Source organism: Talpa europaea (genome assembly GCF_964194135.1).
Source record: "Talpa europaea genome assembly, chromosome: 3".
Classification (NCBI taxonomy): Eukaryota; Metazoa; Chordata; class Mammalia; order Eulipotyphla; family Talpidae; genus Talpa; species Talpa europaea.
Window position 1 is genome coordinate 74,430,480 of NC_140069.1, and position 22,709 is coordinate 74,453,188.

The 22,709-nt window shown below is 35.0% G+C and overlaps 1 protein-coding gene across 2 annotated transcripts in view; it reads right to left on the reverse strand.

Annotated features, from left to right (window-relative positions):
- The window catches only part of CDK13 (cyclin dependent kinase 13), a gene marked incomplete at its 5' end in the record, with an annotated part of 70,761 nt that overhangs the window by 18,509 nt on the left and 29,543 nt on the right, over positions 1-22,709 (reverse strand). For both annotated transcript variants that reach the window (XM_084230337.1, XM_084230336.1), the window contains 2 exons: positions 10,928-10,984; positions 11,908-12,097. In XM_084230337.1, coding sequence (XP_084086463.1) covers positions 10,928-10,984; positions 11,908-12,097 — 247 coding nt within the window. The remainder of the gene's footprint in view (positions 1-10,927; positions 10,985-11,907; positions 12,098-22,709) is intronic.

The window sequence follows — 22,709 nt, forward strand, 5'->3', positions numbered from 1 at the left end:
AATCTGGGTATCATGATATTATCACAAATAGAACTATAGCAATATTGTGCTGAAGCCAGGAAAAAGGGTAAACCGTCTTTGAGAATAAGGACGACAGTGAAATGTACATCATCAATAGCAAATTAGGACTAGATTTTTCTAACATTTTTAAAGTAATTGTTAGTGATTTTTGTTTACAGGCATTATTTATGTTTACAAAATAAGGAAGTCTTTTGAACTCCAGATAATCTAATTAAGCTAGACTTAATCATCCTTAAAAATAGATCCACTTCTTAGTATAAAATGAAATTTTAACATTTGTAACAACACGGATGGAACTGGAAAAGATTATGCTAAGCAAAATAAGTCAGAACGAGAAAGACAAATACTGGATGATTTCACTCATATGTGGAATATAAAGAAAGCAAAGGAAAAACCCAAAACAAACTCTTGAAATCTGACTGCAGATCTGAAGCTACCAAAAGTGAGGGTGCAGTGCTGGAAGTGAATGGGAGAAGGGGTTGAACTGACAATGTGGAGAACTACTGATGCTCAGATGGATAATGTAGTAACTACACTCAAGATATAGTGTAATAACACACATTTGTAGAAGTATGAATATACACCCCTAAATCATAAATTATTTAATGTAATTAAATATTTAATGTACAAAAATATTTAACATACACTAATTAGCATACATTCGCTACATTTCTACACAATGTTACCATATTAAACACAATTTTAGATGTGTATATATATCAATATACACACATATATGTTCACCTTACATTTAACCCTTACCCCTTTTATTTTTTTTTTAAAGATTTATTTATTTCTGCATACAAGGGCCTCCCCTGGTGGTGCAGCAGTTGAGCCCTGGGCTGCGAAGCTGCCCGCAGTCTCTGCAGTGCCGGTTCGATCCCCACCCCCACCCCTCCACCCCGGGTCCCACATGTTGCGACAGACCTCTCCTGTCATGCCCACTGCTCCCCTCAGCAGTGTATTTCATGAGTCTGCCTATTCTATTCCCTGCTCTGTCTCTGGTGAATTCTCTCATCCTCCCACACTTCTGACTGTACCCAGTGCTTGTATAAATAAATAAATATATTTTTAAAAAGATTTATTTATGCATACAAGAACTGGGGTACAGGCCAGAGGTATTGGGGGGTGAAAGAATTCACCAGAGACAGAGCGGGGAACAGAACAGGCAGACTGACATACACTGCTGAGGGGAACAGCAGGCAAGTCAGGAGAGGTCTGCTGCGCCATGAGGGTTTCTCCCTCGCCAGAGATAGAGCTTGTGCTTCAGTGGCTGCAGGTAGCTTCATAGGTTGCGACTTAACCCCTTGCGCCACCAGGGAGGCCCCCTTTACCCCTTTAAAACTTGAAATGGTCTCTCTACTTTTCTCTCATTCAAATTCTATACTTCCAAGACAGAGTAAAGATCCATTTCCATGATCTCTAATCTTTATTAATAAAAGATTTATTTTTACATTTTAAATTTGTATCATACTTACCACTGTATTGAACTCTCTACTTTATGTTTTCTATCTTTCCAGTAAGTCAAAAGACCCCAGAGACCATTCTTTACTATGAATCCCACACACAAAGTCCAGAACAATGCTGAGCACAGACACTTTAGTGTCTATGGCCCTGAAGCTTTAGGTGACAAAGAGCTAAGTTTAGGAAGAACAGTTTGTGAAAATTACTTTGACTAGTTTTCTAAGTCATTTTAAGGGCCTATAACCATATGAATCCTTTTGTCTAGTTATTAAAGTACAACTAAGTTTCAAGAAAATGTGTAGTATAGGGCCTCTCTGGTGGCGCAGTGGTTGAGTGCTGGGTTGCGAAGCTGCCTGCAGCCTCCGCAGTGCGGGTTCGATCCCCGGCCGCTCCCTGGCCGCCTGGTGAGGGTCCCACATGGCGCGCAGACCTCTCCTGCCGCCCGCTGCTCCCCTCAGCAGTGTGCTTCGGTCCTTCTGCCTGCTCTGCTCCCCGCTCTGGCTCTGGTGAATTATCTCACCCTCCCGCGCTTCTGACTGTTCCCAGTGCTTGTATAAATAAATAAATAAATCTTTTTAAAAAAGAAAATGTTTAGTAAAAATCTGCAGAAAGTTATTTTATCTTTGTATTTTTACAAACATTTAAAAATATATTTTAAAAAAAAGAAAGTATGGGCCTCCCCTGGTGGCTCAGGCAGTTGAGTGATGCGCTGTGAAGCTGTCTGCAGCCTCAGCAGTGCCCGTTCAATCCCAGCCGGCTGGCAAGAGTCCTCCCAAATGGCGCAGCAGGCCTCTTTTGTCGCGCCCACTGCTTCCCTGATCAGTCTGCCTGTTCTGTTCCCTGCTCTGTCTCTGGTGAATCCTCTCACCCTCCCGCGCATCTGGCCTGTACCCCGGTTCTTGTATAAATAAATAAATAAATCTTTAAAAAAATGTAAGTATGTTGAATTTTTGTGGAGAAACTATGTAAATTAAGATTACTAAAAGGTAATATTGGGCCTCATCTGGTGGCGCAGCGGTTGAGTGCTGGGCTGCAAAGCTGCCTGCAGCCTCTGCAGCGCCAGTTCGATCCCCAGCTGCTGGCGAGAGTCCCACATGGCGCGCAGAGCTCTCCTGCTGCCCGCTGCTCCCCTTAGCAGTGTATTTCATCATTCTGCCTGTTCTGTTCCCCGCTCTGGCTCTGGTGAATTCTCTCACCCTCCTGCGCTTCTGACTGTACCCAGTGCTCATATAAAATAAATAGATAAATAAATCTTTTTTAAAAAGAGGGAATATTGGGCCTCCCTGGTGGCGCAGCGGTTGAGCGCTGGGTTGCGACGCTGCCCGCAGCCTCCGCGGCGCCGGTTCGATCCCTGGCTGCTCCCCGGCCACCGGAGGAGGGTCCCACATGGCGCGCAGACCTCTCCTGCCGCCCGCTGCTCCCCTCAACAGTGTACTTCGGTCCTTCTGCCTGCTCTGCTCCCGGCTCTGGCTCTGGTGATTTCTCTCACCCTCCCGCGCTTCTGACTATACCCAGTGCATGTATAAACAAAACAAACAAACAAGCAAATAAATAAACATGCCCCTATTTAAAAAAAAAAATTTAAAAAAATAAAAAAAGGGAATATTAAAAGATTTTGTATATACTATATATGAAATAAGTAACAGAATATAGTTCTATCTAGCAGTTAAAATCAGATTAGTTTAATTTTTTATTAAACTTATAACGTAAAAATTCATTTTCAAAAATAATTAAACCCAAAGCTATATATTAAGTATACAGCAAAAATATTTAATGTACACTAATAGCTTTTCCAAATATTTCTAAATGCCTAGTTTCTGATAGAAGAAAAATAAGAGCTAGGCAAAGAAATGAGAAAAAATTCAACTGTAAAACTTGACCAGAAAGTTCAGTTTTAAAACACAAACAGAATCTCAAAATTGTGAAAATTCTTTGATTTATGAAGTGAATATTCAGAGTGGTAAGTTCTTTTAAAAACAAAGCACCACCCTGACATTCTTCTTTACATTCAATGAAATACTGACAAAGTAAAAAAGGAGTCATTTTCTATGTGCTTAATGGCAGATTACAAAACTTTGTCCCTAGATAATCATAAGAACTCAAAAGACTGGTAATATCATGGTTATGGTCTACCCTACCTTAGTACATAACAAGTAGTACTATCAAACAACGCACTCAAACCACTAAGCACTGCCCTGAGCAGGATGCTCATCAGACTTTTGTCTGGTCTAGGCAGGTAACAAGGCAAAACAGATGCTCCAAGCAAAATCCTAGGTCCTTTTAACTAAATAACCCCAGTTGAAATTTATAAACTGGAGTTGCTAATTTTGTTCTAAGAAATGAAAAAAGAATCACATAAAAAGAAATGCCTTCAGCTAACTAAATTCTTATGTACAAAATGCCGTCTCCTTCAGAATCTACTGGCGATACCTACCAAACACAAAAAATAAATCTGGGATCTACTTTTTTTAAAAAAGATTTATCTATTTTTATGCATACAAGAACTGGGGTGTAAGCCAGAGGTATGGGGGGGGAGCGGGTGAGAGGATTCACCAGATAGAGTGGAGAGCCGAACAGGCAGATCTACTGAAATACACTGCTAAGGGGAATAATGGCAAGACAGGAGAGGTTTGCTGCGCCATGTGGGTTAGCTCCCTGGTCAGCGGGGATAGAACTCCTGCTGTAGTGGCTGGCAGTAGCTTGATAGTGCAGTCTTTAACCCCTGTGCCACCAGGGAGGCCCTGGAATCTATTTTAATGCCTAACTGTCCTTTGAGTCCAAAAATCCAGGAATCATCCTCCATTCTTTCTTCCTTCAAATCCCATCAACTTCTGTCAACTCTATATTCCAAATAGAACCTAAATCAAATCATTTCCCGCAATTTCAAGAAAAGCTGAGCTACTATTACCTTTTACTCTGAGCCACCACTACTAATTCAACAATCTCAACTAGTTTCCTTGCTTCCATTCCTAGCCTCCCTCCCTCCTCCTTTAAGTAAAAAAATAAGGCTAGATCATACCACTCACTTGCTAAACTACCCAGTAATTTCCCACTACAACAAAGTAAAATTTAAATGACCTCAGTTGATAAGATCATGATTCCAAGCATTTCACCTATTTTTTAATTAATTTATTTTTAATTATTGTTACATCATTGTTCATTTTTAAACAATATCCCCTGCCCCTACCCCCACCCCCGCAGGTGTAGTCCCCATAGAATTTCCTTCACCAATGCACCCGTGCACCATCACCTCAGTCCCCTGTGCTCCTCCCTCCCTCCCTCTAATTCCTGTCCTTTTTACACTGGGCAACTTTTTGGCCCTTAAACTTTCTAAGTCTATTCCCAGGGCTTTCTAGCCGAGCTCCTTGTACTTAGAATAGTCCATGCCTAGGTCTACCTTTAAGTTATTTCCTTCTCATCATCCAGATCTCAGCTCATTTTTACTTCCTCAAAGGAGCCTATGCTGACAAATGAACATTCCTAAGTTGGCAAAAATAAAATATGGTATTTGAAGAGTAAGAGGCAATAAAATTCAGTAGACTACTTACTACAACAGAATTCTAAACAAATGTGATCTAGTAGTACTCCAAAGCAAGCTACAGAAGCCCCAAGAGCTCTCTACCTGAGAGATCAAGATCGGATCCAAAATCTTACCTGGAAAGCACTTAGTGTAATAAAAATAAATACCCCTTTTATTAAAAAATCCAAGTTAATGGGCCTCCCTAGTGGCACAGGGTTGTTAAAGACTGTGCTATCAGGCTATCTCCGGCCAGGAAGCAACCCACAAGGTGCAGCAAACCTCTCCTGCCTTGCCCACTGCTCCCTTCAGCAGTCTATTTCAGTAGATCTGCCTGTTCTGCTCCCCACTCTCTCTGGTAAATCCTCTCACCTCCCGCCCCCCCACCCCGCCCCGCACCTCTGGCTTACACCCCAGTTCTTGTACGCATAAATAAATCTTTAAAATAAATCCATAAATAAATCTTTAAAAACAAAAAATTAATTTTTTTTTTTTTTAAAAATCCAAGTTAAATTTTAGCACTACCATTTACTAATTGCATGATCTGGGAAATACACTTATATTTTTCTAAACTTTCTAAGCTTTTCTAAACTCTAGTCTTTAAAATGTTCCCAAGGATACGATATGTATACCACCTATGTCTCAAAGGATGGCTTTTCCTTAAAATAATTCTTGTGAAAGAGACTATATATAATAAAGGACATGCAGTTAAGTTTGTTCCTTTCTTCATAAACAACAAATACTTCCTGAAACTCTTGAGGTAAGTAGTGTACTAAGTACTGACAGATGGTTTCACTGACCAACCAACCAACATGGTTATAACTGTTTAGAGCCTTAAGGTCTGGTGCAAACACAGACATAAATTTTAATAATATGCTCTAAGTAATATATAAAACAATGAATAATGTATTCTGAATACATAAAGGAAGCTGTACTTAATTTAACCTGTGGGATTTAGACAGATTTCAAAAGAAATAGTGACCAAAAAAGCATACTGAAGGAAAAAACAAAATTTGTCAGGCTGAAATAAATAGGAAGTATAATTCCATGCAAAAGGAAACAACTTAGGTAGAGTCACAAAGACATTCAAGAGCCCAAGTTTATTTAGGAGACTGCAAATATTTCAACATGGCTTCTATGTGGGTATGGGGGGTAGGTAGGGAATGGTAATTGACAAGAATGAAGAAAAAAAACAATGTTAGGGAAAAAGAAGTCAGAAAAAAACAATGAAATTCTATTTTCAATAGTCTATATGAAACATACCTATATATAAGAGTGACTGGATACTTTTAACTGAAGGGAATAGGGGAAAAAAAGGAAAAGGAACAGTTTTTTTTCCTGGGGAATGTGAAAAATAGGTTAATTTAATTGAAAGTAACTGGATCATTCAGGTGGAAATATCCAGTAAGCACAGTGTAGAGATGAGTAGAAAAAACAAAACTTGAAATTTTGGCTTGTAAGTTTTCAGCATTAACAGAATTGATGGAATTCTTCCCACACGAGGAAGAGAAACACTGTACACTAAAATATTAAATTGCCTGTCCTATTTTATATGTAAGCTACTCCAAACAGTACTATGAATGTGTTTTGTGTTTTAAGGCATATGAAACACGAAAGTTTAAAATACAATGACTTTTAAATGATTACTATTTGATCTTAAAATAAAAAGACAGTAACACAAGAAGTAATATCAGTGTTAAGGAGGTAATTTTTATCCTAAATATGATTCATCTTGTCCTTAGAAAAACAGCAAAGGTAGTATTCTCTCCTCCAATACCTAGTTTTGGGAAAATTTAGTTGTGTGTTTACTGGAAATTTCACGAAAAGCCACTAGATGGCGACAATACATTCAAAATTATTTTAAAAATTTATTTTTGATGGTAATTTTTAGAACCATTTAAAAGATGTTTTCAATAATATTTAAGAAGGAATTTAGAGATTTTAGATCCCTCATAATAAAGCTGAGAATAATGAGATGTAGAGGGAGCTTTTATGACTTGCCCAAGATTCCACAACTAGTTACATGGCTATAACCAACAGTTACCTAATTTTATGTCTATTGGGTATTCATGTCCATTGCTTTAAACAAGTAAGTGTGCTACATTATAGTTTACTCTCTAGAAAATGAAATTTAAATTTATATAAAAAGCATATATTTTCTCATATCTGACAGTCACACAGAAGATACTGATACTCCATGATTTGAAAAAAAAAATTCCTTAAGAGGGAAATTCATTATGGCTAAAAGTCTCTGGAAAAACTGGACTTACAATAGCATAAAAAATGAACTGATAATGAAGAAAGGGGGCTATATTTTCTTTTCTCAATTCCTGCATTTCCTAATGCCAAATGGGACAAAGATGGATACTGCAAAATGCGATGGTGTGCAAAATGAGAAAATGATTTGTCAAGTTTAAAGGCGTCATTTTACCCCTTTTTTTAAAAAAATTTATTTATTTATACAAGAACTGGGGTACAAGCCAGATGCGCGGGAGGGTGGGAAGATTCACCAGAGACAGAACAGGGAACAAAACAAGCAGACTGACTGAAATACACTGCTGAGGGGAGCAGCGGGCGCGACAGGCGAGGTCTGTCACGCGGTGTGGTTATCTCCCCGGTTGGCAGGGATTGAACCTGCACTGCTAAGGCTGTGGACGGCTTCACAGCACTGCGCTCAACCGGCTGCACCACTGGGGAGGCCCTCACCCCTCATTTTTAACCCAGTGGTTCTCTTTCTTTCTTCTATTGTAGCACACATGATATAGGAAATACATATTGGTCATACACCCCAAACGTTCATTTCCTAATACTATCTATAACTCCAACAAGTTTTCCTCAAAGTCAAAAAAGATATCCAAAATCAAATGAGTACAAGACATGTGGCTGACGCTCTTACAGTGATAAGCTTAAATCAGCTCTATTTTGCCACACCAAAAAAAACCTAATAATTCCCTGAACACTTCAGTTTTATTCTATCTGTAATAGACAATTACACTTAAAAGCGATATAACATATGGATGGTTTTGCTATGGTAAAGTCTTACCTTTCTGCTTTTAATAACAAAGAAATATAAATGAAAAATCATTTGTTATATCTTTATTTCAAGAAATATCTAGAAAATTTGAGACAATACAGTAACTGGATAAGGGCAAATTTCAGTATGTTAAAATTAAGTATTTTATTAAAATTTACTGAAACAATACATATATTTTTAAATCATTCCATTAAATTAAGTCTAATTCTCTGGCTTTAAAGAAATTGGAATTATTCAAATCTAGAAAAAAGAGAAGTTTTAATGGAACACATAACCCCTGATGGACAGGCTATTTGTTGATATAACAAAACATCAAAATCTTATCTTACAAATTGAATTAAGCAGAAAAATTCAGTATACATTACCTGAAGATGCAAAGTCATGAGACTAAAATTCTTACTGCTGTAAGTTCAAAATTACTATTTCAGTTTATCAGGGCAATGGGAAGCACAGCTCAGCAAACATACCACACCCCTAACACACCCTCAAAACCCAACATCCCCTTTAAAAGGAAAAATCATGGGGAAATGGTGTTTTATTAATAAAACTTGGCTCTACATTCAGGTTTTCTGGAATATATTTATTCCAGTATGTACAAGCATTTGCATAAAAAAAATCTATGACATGGAAAAATGGTAATTTAGCTGTTCTCCATTCCACTGAATCTTAACATGAAGACAAGAAGAGATATATGTGTAAGTATGACTGACATGTACATACTTGTATTAAGAATGATCTAACTACAGAGAAATCTCAATTAACCAGCTAAGCAGTCAGACCACCTTATTAAACAGAATCTCTCCCTAAAGAATAGTCATTGAAATTTAGTAATTCGAAAGCATACTTCAAGTGAAAATTTTAGATTAAGTACACACTGGGACCAATTTATTTTTTTCTTTCAATGCCTACTAAAAGGCACTATTAATTATGATTGAAAAAATTAAAAATTGGGAGTAGGAAATCTTGAAATACACACACTTGATTCTGCGGGAAAGTATTTTTTGATTCTTAAAGTCACTCCAACATTTCTGGATCTCAGTTTTTGCAAATGCAAAATGAAAGCTAGAGTTTTATAGTTAAAAACTAGTTTTTCTAGAAACAACAAAGGCTGGCGAGGATGTGGTGAAAAAGGAACCCTCTTACATTGCTGGTGGGAATGTAAACTGGTCCAGCTTCTTGGAAAGCTGTGCTGAGGTTCAGCAAAACACCAAAAATGGAGCTACCATATGATCCAGTGATTCCACTCCTAGAAATCTACCCAAAGGACACAAAAAAAGTAATTCAAGAGGAAACCTGCACGCTTATGTTTAATGCACTAGTTACAACAGCTAAGTTTGGAAACAACTCAAATGTCCTAAAACAAATCAGGAAGATGTGGCATATATACACAATGGAGTACTACTCAGCAATCAAAAAAATAAACACATGCCATTTGTGGCAACATGGATGGAGCTGGAAGAGGTTATGCCAAGCAAAATAAGTCAGAAGGAAAAAGATAAATATTTGAATCATTTCACTTATATGTGGAATATGGAGAACCCAAACAAAGGGTCAGGAAAAAGACAAATCTTGCAAGCTGACCGTAGATCTGAGGCCATACAGCAGGGAGCAGGAGGGAGAGAGGTCAAAACAGGGTAGGGAATAGCACAAGGACCTATGGCGATGGTCACTGGCACTATGGTGTGGGAGAACAACTACCTGAGGGGAGAAATCAAATACTGTCCAAAATAACAATGATGTAAGAAAGTTAAAAAAAAAACAAAAACAAACTATAGTTTTTAGCCTCTGTTAACAGTTTGAAAATAAAACACACACACACAAAACCAAACTATATCTTAAAATATTAATTAAAAGTGTAGTAGGTGAAACAAATAAAAGCAGAAAAACTGGCTGAAGTAGGTATAAAAAATGTTCCTGTTCAGAACATTCCAGTCTATAGTGAGGACTTCCATGTCCAAACTACACCACATAGAAACCTCTATACTCTAAACAATGAAAATAATTTTCAGGAAGATGTCACAGGTAATGCAAGATTAAGAAATAAACATTTTTCATTCTGAAAAATTCAATCAAGGATTTTTTTCCAATTAACCAGAAACTGGCAAAGATTCAATGAAAGTGAGTATCTATCTCTAAGAATTCCAACTAACTGATATTTCATTATATAAGACAATTTCATAATTTCAAATATATATACACACACATCCTTGAAAATAAACAATTCTGCCTGTCAAAAAAGTAATGACTAACCTAAATTTACTAAATCCAATTAATTTCATAGCTATTTACATAAAGTTCACTTTACAAAAAAAAATAATTTGATATTTCATATCATATCTACACATTTCACTACTACCGGGCACAAAAGGAGTGAAGTGAGATACAGATCTCCCAACTTCAACCAGAGAATATATAAATTTAACTTCATCGCAATACTTTAAGAAAAAGATTCTAAGGAATTTAAAACAAAGAAAACTAGAACAAAATATATTAACTTAAAAAAGGTAAATCCAACAATATTTTTTAAAGTCTTTAAGTTTGAAATAAATAACATAAAAAGTGTATTTTTATATTTTACAATTTTTAATTTTGAACATGAAAATTACAAGCATCTTAATGCCTGGATCTGCATTAGAAATTTAAGGATGAAATTTGAAAAAAATTATTTACATTACATTTAAAATGACACATATAAAAAAATATTTACTTCTAAGAATTAAAAATCAATTATTTGTAAATTGAGATAAATGCATAATATCTTTAATTAAAATAATCAACCGAATTAGGTAAATGTCCCATTTGTTAAGAAAACTATCAATAAAGTATTCTTAGTCTAGCTTCTAAAACTGGTCTCTAATGTCAATAACATTCATATTTGAAAGTACTCTTACCTTTCTTCAGAGCTATACAATCGAGCAAGTCCAAAATCTGCAAGTTTAATCTGCCCTCTGGTGGAAGTAAGACAAAAAGAACAAAAGTATTAAACTACTCTGAAGTGATCATACATATACTCTATCCTAGAAAGAATCAAAATACAATTATATGATCTTTAACTTTGATCACAGTGCATTATGATCAAACCAGACAAGGTTAAAAAAAAATAGTACTTTTTGGGATTTTACCTGCTATACTAATATTATTATTGTTGTTATCTCTAGTCTATAACAGTACTAGTGTAACAGTATTTCAGTACTACTAAATCCTATTTATAAAAGTAAACCAATGAGATAGTTTTACTACTTAGTAGTTAAGTTACTTGTTCACATCTATATGTTCAAGAATTAAATCACATCGTTTTAAATTTTTATTTCATTTTACAGTTCTTAAAATGGGTAGACACATAGAACACTTTCTACTAAAATCAAGGCCAGGCATGCCTCACTTAAACAAGCAATAGTACCAGTTACAATAGAGTTCAGAGGTCAGGTTATATAATTTGTAAACTATTTAAAATAAGTTTTAAATACATATGGATGCATGTATGATTGTGGATGCACATATGTAATGTGTGTGAGCACACTTTAAAGAAGTTCACTTTAAAACTTTGATAACTTATTTAAAAATATTTATAAAAAATTCTAAAATTTATTCTTGACATAAAGCTGAAATCATCTTATAAGTTACATGACATTAATTAAAAGACTAACAAACGAAAGTCAACTATCATTTTATATTATAAACTATTACTAGCACTTAATTAACTAAAGTATACTTAACTTCAGTAAATATACTTCAGATAGGGCCCAAGTGATCATATTGTTGATTATGTTAAAATAGTTTGAGCAATGAAAATAATTTTAAATCCTTTCAACAGATTCACAGTGAGCATAATAACATTAATTTTAAATATATACATCAACTCATATCATACCGATTATTTAGAAGAATATTTGAACATTTAATATCTCTATGCAAAAAGTTCTTCTTATGACAATAATCCAGACCTTCCATGAGTTGTCTCATAAAGGATTTTATGTGATTTTCATTAAAATGTACCAAGCCTGACTCCAGTAGTCCCATCAGGTCATGGTCCATATATTCAAAAACCAGATAAAATGCACCTAAGGAACAGGAATAATTAATACATTAAAGATGTTTATTCTTACAATTTTTTATATATTCAAAATTTTTAAAAATAACGTACTAGGAAGAAAATTTATCCTTGAAAAGAAGCGATATTCTTTCACTGTAAATATCAATAAATATACTGCAAGGAAACATCTAACAGTTTTCTGAAAACTATTGCAACGTAAAATTCACCTCGTTGATTTCCACAATCCATAAGTTTCTGTATAAGTGAACTATTTTACATATTAAACAACTGTCCCTCAACAGAAGCTAATTAAAACCAGTGTCATTTATAAAAGAAAATAAAGGTGTTCAAAGAATTGTTTTTAATTAAAAATGATTCTGGGCCCCCCTGAACTTTAGATGATTTCTATTAAGCCTTCAAATAAAGCTTCTGTTTATACAGCTCTAGAGAATTTGAAAGCATGCAAATTAAAATTTTATTTCATAAAACCAGCTTAATTCTGCTACCACAACCTAAAATAGTATATAGTGTGTGTGTGTATGTGTGTGTGTGTGTGTGTATATATATATATATATACATATATATATATATATATATCTCAAGTATACTTATGAGAGATTCAAAAACCCTACATGAAATGGCATGGCATAAATTGAATCCAAAACTATACCAAGAAATATCCCCATCAAACAGTTTAATTCAGCAATTGAAGAATGGAAGAGCCAATAAAATTCACTACACCTGTTAAAGGGAAAAAGTATGAATACACCAAAAGAAGCAAAGTTCACAGTCGTTTCCTAATTAAAAACAGAGATCTTGTAGTAAGCTTGCAACAGGAGTACTCTTTCTTGAGAGCTTTTAATGGTACCTCTTCGAAACCACCAACCAACGTTCATGTTTAATAATAAAGTATTAGGTATTGTACACAAAACAAAAATGTTCATTATTAATTGTTCAAGAAGCTAGTAAACAAAATTAAAGATGAAGTACAAATATTGAAAGAGACCAAAAAATGTAATTATTGGTATAGAAATAGGACTATCCTCCCGGAAAATCCAAACAAATAAAAAGACAATGGCTGTATTAGAGAAAATCACAATCAAAAAAAGCAAGACTTTACATGCCAGCAACAATAGATGCTAATGAGAATATGGAGCAATATAAATTCAATTATTGCTTGTAGGAACATAAAATCATATATTTGCTTCTGAAGACATTTTGGAAGTTTCTTACAAAACCAAACAAATTCTTAATATGACTTAGCATTTGAGCTCCTTGGCATATGTCCAAAGAGTAGAAAATTTATGTTCATACAAAACTTGCATATGAGTGTTACTGCAACTCTCTTTATAATCATCAAAAGTTGAAAGTGACTAAGATTACTTCAGTACATGAATTTGGATAAATAAATGGTGGTACATTCAGACAACAGAGTATTTGCTAGCACTTAAAAAGAAAAAAATGAACTATTAAGATATGAAAACCCATAGTGCAAACTTAAATGCATATTACTAAGTGAAAGTTGCAAAAGCAGCCAATCTACATACTATTTCCAACTATGTAACATTCTGGAAAAGATAAAATTATGAAGGTATTTTAAAAAAATCAGAGACTTCCAGGATTTGAGGGGTGGGAAGAATAGTTGGAACACACGATTTTTAAAATAATGAAAATATTTTGTGTGCATGTCTGTGTCTGTCTGTCAGATTCGCAACCTCCACCTTTTTCTCTCTTTGTGTTCCTGTCAGGGGGTCCCTCTCAGACTCATCAAACTCTGCATACCTCTGTTGGACTCTGTGTCTGCTAGACTCACTGCCCATCTCCTGACTCCCCATACATATAGTATGTATGTGTGTGTGTATGCATGCATACCTATGTATTTCTAGGATTTCTACTTTTAAGCACAGACAATGGTATGAAAAGGTACATAACCAGTTGCTAAGACTAGGTTGAACAGAAAACAACAAGAGAAAATAGAAAATTATTTTTTTAATATATATTTTTGCATCAAGACTATGGTAAACTCATTTACTTTGATACTTCTTATAGAGGAACTTATTTTCAAAAGAAAAATATTAAAGAAGTTGGAGTTAACAGTCCATAAAATACAATAATTTTAAATTCAGTAAAAGTTGATCACAATAAACTCTCAGTCCTAGCCAAAGCAGTGAAGTACAGCAAGGAGATTACATCAAGAAAAATAAATTATTGTGTTACTTGAAAGGACAGTTGCCATTACTATTCACTGTAATTAAGTGAAATCCTTAAAATGTCTGTGCCACCAAAAGTCAAGTAAAGCACTAAGGCCTGGGAATCAGTGCAGGTCTTCCCATTAACTCCAAAAAACCCTGTGCTACTGAGGTATTTAACACCACAGACTATTGTAAGATAGACTTCTATTAATACGTACCTCTTAGTTTCAGACAAACTAGGACTGTTTCCACCACCCAATGCATACGAGCTTGATCAAAAAATGGTACTTTATCAATCTTCTAAAGACTCCACCTTGTTTTTGGTACGGAATAAAAAAGCTCACAAAAATCCAGTGATGAAAGTCTAGGTTCCATCTCTCCATTTTCACAGTACTGGTTCCATCTCAGAACCTATACTATGCCCCAAAGTGGTTGCTGCAGCAATAGCTCCTTCTTACTCGCAGGCTCAGGCTCTCATATCTCACCTGATATGAGTGAGGTAACAGCACCTCACTCTACATACAGAAACTTAAGAAAAGTCTTGAATATGAAGTCAGGAGAACTGTAAAGGTTTTAACTGACTGGTCCTGGGTGACCTGCCCCGAGGGTGCTTTAACTGGAAAGATCTCCACAGCTACATGAACTGAGAATAGATAAAAGAGAATTCCTCCAAGACAAAAAAACAAAAGCCCAAGGTAGTAGGGTAAACTGGTGGAAGAGACACCAAAACCTGTCAAATATAATACCTACCAAACAAAACAGGCTATATTCTAGAACTATGCTGTCTATTCAGAAGGCATTAGACACAAGTACCTCGAACTGTGGCTAGACCTATGGAGATGAGATGCCCTCTGGAATTAGAAAATTTAGTACAAAAAAATGTAAACTACATCAATTTTTAAATTTTCAGTACATGCTGAAATATTTTTGGATATTGTAGTTAAAATATTAATAGTAATTGTGGTGAGGCAGACCTCTCCTGTCTTGCCCGCTGCTCCCCTCAGCAGTGTATTTCAGTCAGTCTGCCTGTTCTGTTCCCCACTCTGTCTCTGGTGAATCCTCTCACCCCCACTTCCCCCCACATCTCTGGTCTGTACCCCAGCTCTTGTATGCATAAATAAATAAATCTTAAAAAAAAAATTTTAATAGTGGGCCTCCCCGGTGGCGCAGCAGTTGAGTGCTGGGCTGCGAAGCTGCCCGCAGCCTCTGCAGCGCCAGTTTGATCCCCGGCTGCGGGGGAGAGGGTCCCACATGACACGCAGACCTCTCTGCTCTGGCTCTGGTGAATTCTCTCACCCTCCCGCACTTCCGCTTGTACCCAGTGCTTGTATAAATAAATAAATAAATAAAATCTAAAAAAAAAAATATTAATAGTAATTGGCAAGAATATATTTAAAATAAATAGCAAATAGGGATGAGAAACTACAACAAGAAAACAAACAGTAAATTCACTGGCACACTGATTTAAACAAGATGAAGTTAAATTTTCCACTTATTACCAATTCCAAAATAATGTTTCACTCATGACCAAAACATTATGAAAAGGTAAAATTATAAGTTAAGCAATTTATAAAAATATATTTTTAAATTCTTACAGTTAGATTATTCCTAACAGGAAAAGTCTTTTCAAGAAAAATATATGAAAGACCAATCAGTTTTCAATTATCCATTCTAAAAAAGACCTAGATTCTACTTTTTGATGCTCTACGCGATCAGAGAAACTTCTCTAGTAACGAACTATAGAAATGATCCCTGAAAGTATAGTCTTGATTCTACTTTTTGTTCAAGGCTGAAAAATCAGTGATTGCTACAAAGAGATAACAAGAAATAGTGATGGTGTATCTGGACCAAAAAAACATTTCCATTTGCAAATCCTAATTTAAAATTTTTTTTTAGATTATTTAAAATTCTTTGTTTAAGAAAGAATGTTACCTTTATGAGACTTTAATTCAACAAAACAGTTAACAGAACCCTGTAGTCTTTAAGTACAAAAATGAGTAAGAATTGCTTATCTCAGGTGCCTAATTAGACAGAAATACAGACAGATAATAGGTTTTTAAATGTAGTGCTACCCAGAAGGAAGATATCTGATTAGAGAATCAGGAAGAGATATTTAAGCTGAAATTTAAAGCAAGGTCAGGAGCAAGAAGGCTCATGGGGACAAGAAGCATGTTCATGTTGAGATAACTTTGTGAAATGTGAACATGACGTTATCTAGAGAATAGCTGCAGCTATCTGGAGCTCACCTCTAGGAAGAGAGTTTTTTGTGTGTGTTATTTAAAATAGACGTGATTTGAGTAGGTTTACTCCTAAAAGGACCCAGTGGAGGCAAGGACTTGAAAGTATCAGCTTCAAGCAAGAAGAAGAAATATACTTTCTCTGAGATAAATGAAATGAGTACAGTGTGAGGTAAGTACATGGAAAGTTAGAAGTTAAGAGTAAATTCTCATTGGACTAGTGTGATTTTCTCTGTAGAGCAGGAAGAAGGAAGCAGTGTCTTCTCTTAAGAGAACAGGAACTTCTGCTTTGTAAAACAGAAGGTGTTGACTATGGAATGTCAGGCGACCTTGATGCCCTAGCTGAGTACACCATAAATCTGAGGACAAAATAACCTACACAGTTGCATGATTTTTCCTCAGAAGATTTAGTATAAAAAAGTGATTCAAGATTTAAGGTTAGGGACACAACTGTCATGAGGTTTGAATTTCCTGAAGAGTCCAAATATCTTTAATTCATGAAAATGTATAATCAAAAGTAAAGTATACGTTGTATTATTATTATGCTTTCTTAAATTCCACATCAGAAATAATCGAGGCAGAGCATTTAAGGGACATCATTTAACAGTTCCAACTGTAAAACTAAGAGCTGCAAAAAACATTGCTTTTTACTTGAGAAAAGAAGTCAAATACAAATATTTGTAATGTGTATATCTTAAAGATAGTTTTGTGAAATTCCAAAACATTTCTATCTAAAATTTGCAAGGGAAAAGAGAAAGCAAAAACATTTCTTTCTGTGGCCATCTTTGCCTTTATAATTGCTAGAAAATATGTCCAGTTTTAACAGAAGGAAACAAATTAATCTAATATTAGAGACCCAAATTACATAGTATTACTGAAGGTAAATGGAGGTATTCCTCCACTCTCCTTTGACCATGTGTACTATTCACATTGGAGCAGAGAAAAGGAACTTATTTTCCCAATTCCCTTAACCCTATCCCAGGCCAGTCTCAACCCTCAGCTCTTATGACAGAAATCCTTACTCAATAGAATGTAAATGCTACATGGTAAAGGGCCATGTCTATCCAACTCACTCCTTATCCCTAACAACTAGAATCATGCATAGCATCAAACAGGTGCTAAACAAGTACTTATGAGGTAATTTCTTCTAAAAGAATTTAGGGGTCTTATTTCAGCATATTTACTTACCAAAAAGGCACATTCATAACTCTGTATTTCCCACAAGCCGAAGCAACAAAAAAATGTCTAAGGGTAGGGGGTGAGGTATAACATCAGCAGAGGAAGGAACATAGCCTCCTCTCTTTCTCATTGGTATTATTGGCAGAGAAGCTAAAAAAGGGATGTATGTACACCATCATATCACAGGACGTTGCGATTGACAGTGGAGGTAGCAACAAAAAAAAAAATAAAATCAATTACTAAAATGGCAAAAAAGAAAGTTCTGGTGATTGTGCCAGTAAGAAACCAAATTCCTCAATTCCAGGTGTTAAAACACAAAAGAGGCTCAAAGAAAAGTCTTCCCCTCCCAGCTTCAAACTCTAAAAACTTGGGAGCACCTGGCTCTTTATCTCAGAATCTCCATTCATAATTTCAGGTCTCCAAGGCCACCACGAGAAATAGTGAGCTGGGTAAGTAAATGTGCTCCAACTAAATTAAAAGGTGGTAAACATATAAAGAGCAGAAATCCATTTAATGCCACCACAACAGGAAGGGTGTGCCTGAGCTCAAAATTTGAATTTTCAATGTATTTTTCATAAATATGCTATAAATATCAGTTTTTATGCATATTAAAATCAAACAAACTGAACTGAGTGTTTGAAAAGACTTTCTAGTCATTATTTTTCACATAGCAGAAATTGTGTGTATCTGAGTATTCTGACTTTTCCTAAGTCTTATTTCATTCACTGTTCTCATAGATCTTGTATGAGGATTCAAGGAGTTAATATTTGGAAAGAGCTCAGGTTAGGGCCTAGTCTCCAGTAAGCATTAATGCTTTAAATTAAACATTCATTTTTTTTTTGATTTGTTACGTTCTTTTTTTGTAATTGAGATAATACTGGTTTATGATACTATATATTTTAGGGGTACAGGTTCACATTTCTTCCATTAAACTTCCTCTATGCTTTACTATCACTACCTCTCCTCATCTGGTAACCTCAGTTCTGTCATCTAAGTTCAAGGGTTTGTTTTTGCTTTGTCTGTTCATTTGCTTTGTTTCTTTATATTCCACATGAGTAGTATCATCCAGTACTTGTCTTTTTCCTTCTGACTTTCTTCACTCAGCATAATCCTCACAAGTTCCATCTAGCCATCCATGTTATCACGGATGTTAAGATTCTCTTTTTTTTTAAATAACTGAGTAGTATGACATTGTATATGCATACTGTGTTCTCCTTTATCTAATTTTATGGTTTATTTCTTATTTCCATCTTGGCTTTTTTATTGTAAATTAACTGATCTCTGTCTTTTCATGTATCTATGCTCTTTAAACTCTAAATTTCAATGTAAGATTCTAACTCTGTATTTCCCTGTGATTTAAAGAAAGAAGTTATTCTTAAGATTTTAGTCTATTTCCGTGAAAAGCATTATTATTTAATATATTTTATTCAACATTAATAAAAGTACCTCCCTGTATCTAACTGATAATTCAAAATTCACTATCATGAAAGGCTTATTACAATTTGCCTTATAAATGTTTTTCTCTCATTTCAACTCAACAAATATTTACTAAGCACTAATTAATATAAGAAACACAAGGAGAAAGAAAACCAGATATCTAGATAGCTTTTATGTAAATCACGCCAAAATGTTCATTACCATGTGTAAAAAATATTTAAAATATATGTAAAATCAATGTAAATATACACTGTAAAAAATGTACTTAAAATCAATTAAGAAAAACACTAACAACTTAATTTTTAAAAGAGGGGAGAGGCACCAAAAGACATAAAGAAATTACATAAGAGAAATATAATGGCCTCTAAGTACAAAAAATTTGCCAACCTCCACAGTTAAAAAAAAATTACTAAAAAGACCGGATACCATTTTTTGCTTACCAAATTGCCAAACAGCAAATAAAATCACTACAAATGCTGGTTAAAATGAACTGTACTATTTTTTCAAAGAAAAGTAAAAGTTAATATTTTGGTTCCTTGGCATGATATATGAAGTCAAGCACTATTTTTGGTCTTAACCTACTTTTCCAGCCTCATCTTCTATAACAACCCCATCCCTTCTCCATTACCAATACTCCTCTTTCTCAATTTACAGAGTATTTGAACAGAACACGGAATTCCTGGAAGCTAGCTGGGTTGTTTTTTGTTTTTTTAGGTCTTAAATAACAGCTATATACAGATCTAATTTATAAACCATACATTCATCTATTTAAAGCATACAACTGAATTTTCATTACCCCAAAAAGAATCTGTAGCAGTCACTCCCAACTCCAACCTCCTCCTCAAGTCTAACAATCACCAAGCTACTTTCTGTCTCCAAGGATTTGCTTTTTCTGGACATCTTTATGTAACGGAATCAAATAATACATGGTCTCTTAATTTCCATCTTTTATTTAGCATATATTTTCAAGACACATTTATATTGTACCCTCTATCAATACTAATTCCTTTTTTTTAAGTTTTAAAAGGGTGATGACAAAATTTACCATCTTAACTGTTTTTAACTGTACATTTCAGTGGTATCACATTGTTGTGCAAGCATCATCAATTTCTAGAACTCTTTCATTTTGCAAAAATGGTAAGTCTGTATGCACTGAACAAACAATAACTCCATCTTTCTTCCACCCACTGATAACCACCATTCTAAATACTTTCTGTGGTTTGTCTATGTCAGATACCTCGCATAAATGAAATCACACAACAGGTTGAGACAAGGATCAGATGTTATTTTCTTTTATATATTCCCAGGATTCAAACCAGTACTTCTCAATGCAACTAGACTGGATGATAGAAATGTTCTATTGCTGCACTACCCAAAATGTAGCTAGTCACTTGTAAGTACAGATCACTTGAAATGTAGCTAATGCAAATAAGAAACTGAACTTTAAATTTTACTTTAGTTGATTCTGATGTAAATACATTGTCTTGTGGCTATTGTACTGGCTAGCCCATGTCTAGCACCTTGCACAGTATACATGTGTGGAAAGAATGAACAAATCAATAGTGCTCTTTTCACAAAACTTATGAGCACATCCATACTGTGGAATTCAGAATTTTAAGAAAATAAGACAGGGAAGGTAATTTTGAGGCAAGATTTTTTTAGGGGAGATGCCAAATCTTTCATTGCCTCATAGAACAAAATAAGACAGTTATGGATTAGAATGTCCTCCTTTCTACCTAGCTAAATCACACACACATAACAGTCCATTTCACAGACCCTTCCCACCTCTGCATTTCATTTATTCATTAAGCTACTGAAAAGTTAACAATAACCTAGTGTACGCTGCACCCTATGAATACAAAATAGAATGAAATTCAGACCCTGCCCTCAGTGACTTCAACAGAAATGAAATTAAAAAACATGATATGATGAAACACAAACTACTATTCAAAACTGGGTATAACAAGCAATACAAGTGCAAGGGAGCATAATGTGAGAATCAGAGACTATAGAGGAAATGACATTTGAAACTTTTTCTCTGGACCATATAGTGAGACTTTGCCACAAGAAAGCACTGCTTTCTTGATTTTTAGTAAAATTCCAAATTAAAAGATTATTCAAATTTCCTTAATGAACAAGTATTAATATTATCAATGTAAAGTAACTTAATTTTTGCTTAGACATCGTAATACTGGCTTTTAGTTGTCTAGAATGTCATGTCAATGACGTCAAGATTAAATACCAAAATATTATTTTGTTGGAGAAATACCATTATTTCAGGGTTTGACGTTTTAAATCTGAATAACAAGATATTTACATTTGACTTAAGTTTTCATTTCATAGTGCATATAATTGCAAAAAAAGGTCTTCTCTACCCAGAGAATTACAAACTGCACTAAAAATTTTAATTTAATGTTATTATATTCACTCAGACAGTGTTGTTCTTTAAGTTCATTATTCTCAGTGGGTAAAAGAAAATAACAAAGCTAAGACTTTACTGCAAAATAATTCATATTCACATTTAATGACTTCATGAACATTAAAATATGAGTAAGCATGAATGCACTGAAATTACCATATGTAACTGCCCCTTGCTCTCCCTCCATACTTTAAGATCTACAGGTACAGGAAATAATTTCTTTGAAACAAAGTCTTCTTTACTAACAATAGAAAGATTAAGAAATAGACAAAAGGTTCCAAAGACTCCTTTAAAGTTATTAAAAACAAAAGGGACAACCTAAAGAATGACATAGGAACAAAGTTTAGAATTAGTTTATCTCCCTCCTCACTTTTCCTCAATTATTTCATAAAGAGATTCTTTTTTTTTTTTTTTTTTTTTTTTTTTTTAATAGAGGCATGTTTTTCTTTATTTGTTTGCTTGTTTGTTTTTGTTTTGTTTATACAAGCACTGGGTACAGTCAGAGGCGCGGGAGGGTGAGAGAATTCACCAGAGCCAGAGCGGGGAACAGAGCAGGCAGAAGGACCGAAGGACACTGCTGAGGGGAGCAGCGGGCGGCAGGAGAGGTCTGCGCGCCATGTGGGACCCTCCTCCGGGGGCCGGGGAGCAGCCGGGGATCGAACCGGCGCCGCAGAGGCCGCGGGCAGCTTCGCAACCCAGCGCTCTACCGCTGCGCCACCGGGGAGGCCCTCATAAAGAGATTCTTCAGCACCTCTCAGTGTGTGCACAAAAATAAACTCACAACTTGGTGATACTACATAACTCTGTTTACTTAAGAACAGTAACTTCTTTTTTAAGACAAAGTAACATTTTATTACTAATTTTTCATGATAAATTTTCTTCATTTTTAAGTAGAGCCAAGTTTAAAAAAAAAGTTGGCATTATTTTCATATAGCCAATGGCATGTGTTATAAAGCACATGTAATTATTTTTATATGTTTATAATTTTTCTTTATTTTTATGTGTTTTCATATTTATTTCAGTTTCATTTTTAAAATTTTATGAATTCTAACACACAGTATTAAAGTTACCATATAGGGGCCTCCCCTGGTGGCACAGCAGTTGAGTGCTGGGCTGCGAAACTGCCCGCAGCCTCTGCAGTGCCGATCCCCCAGCTGCCAGCATGGGTCCCACATG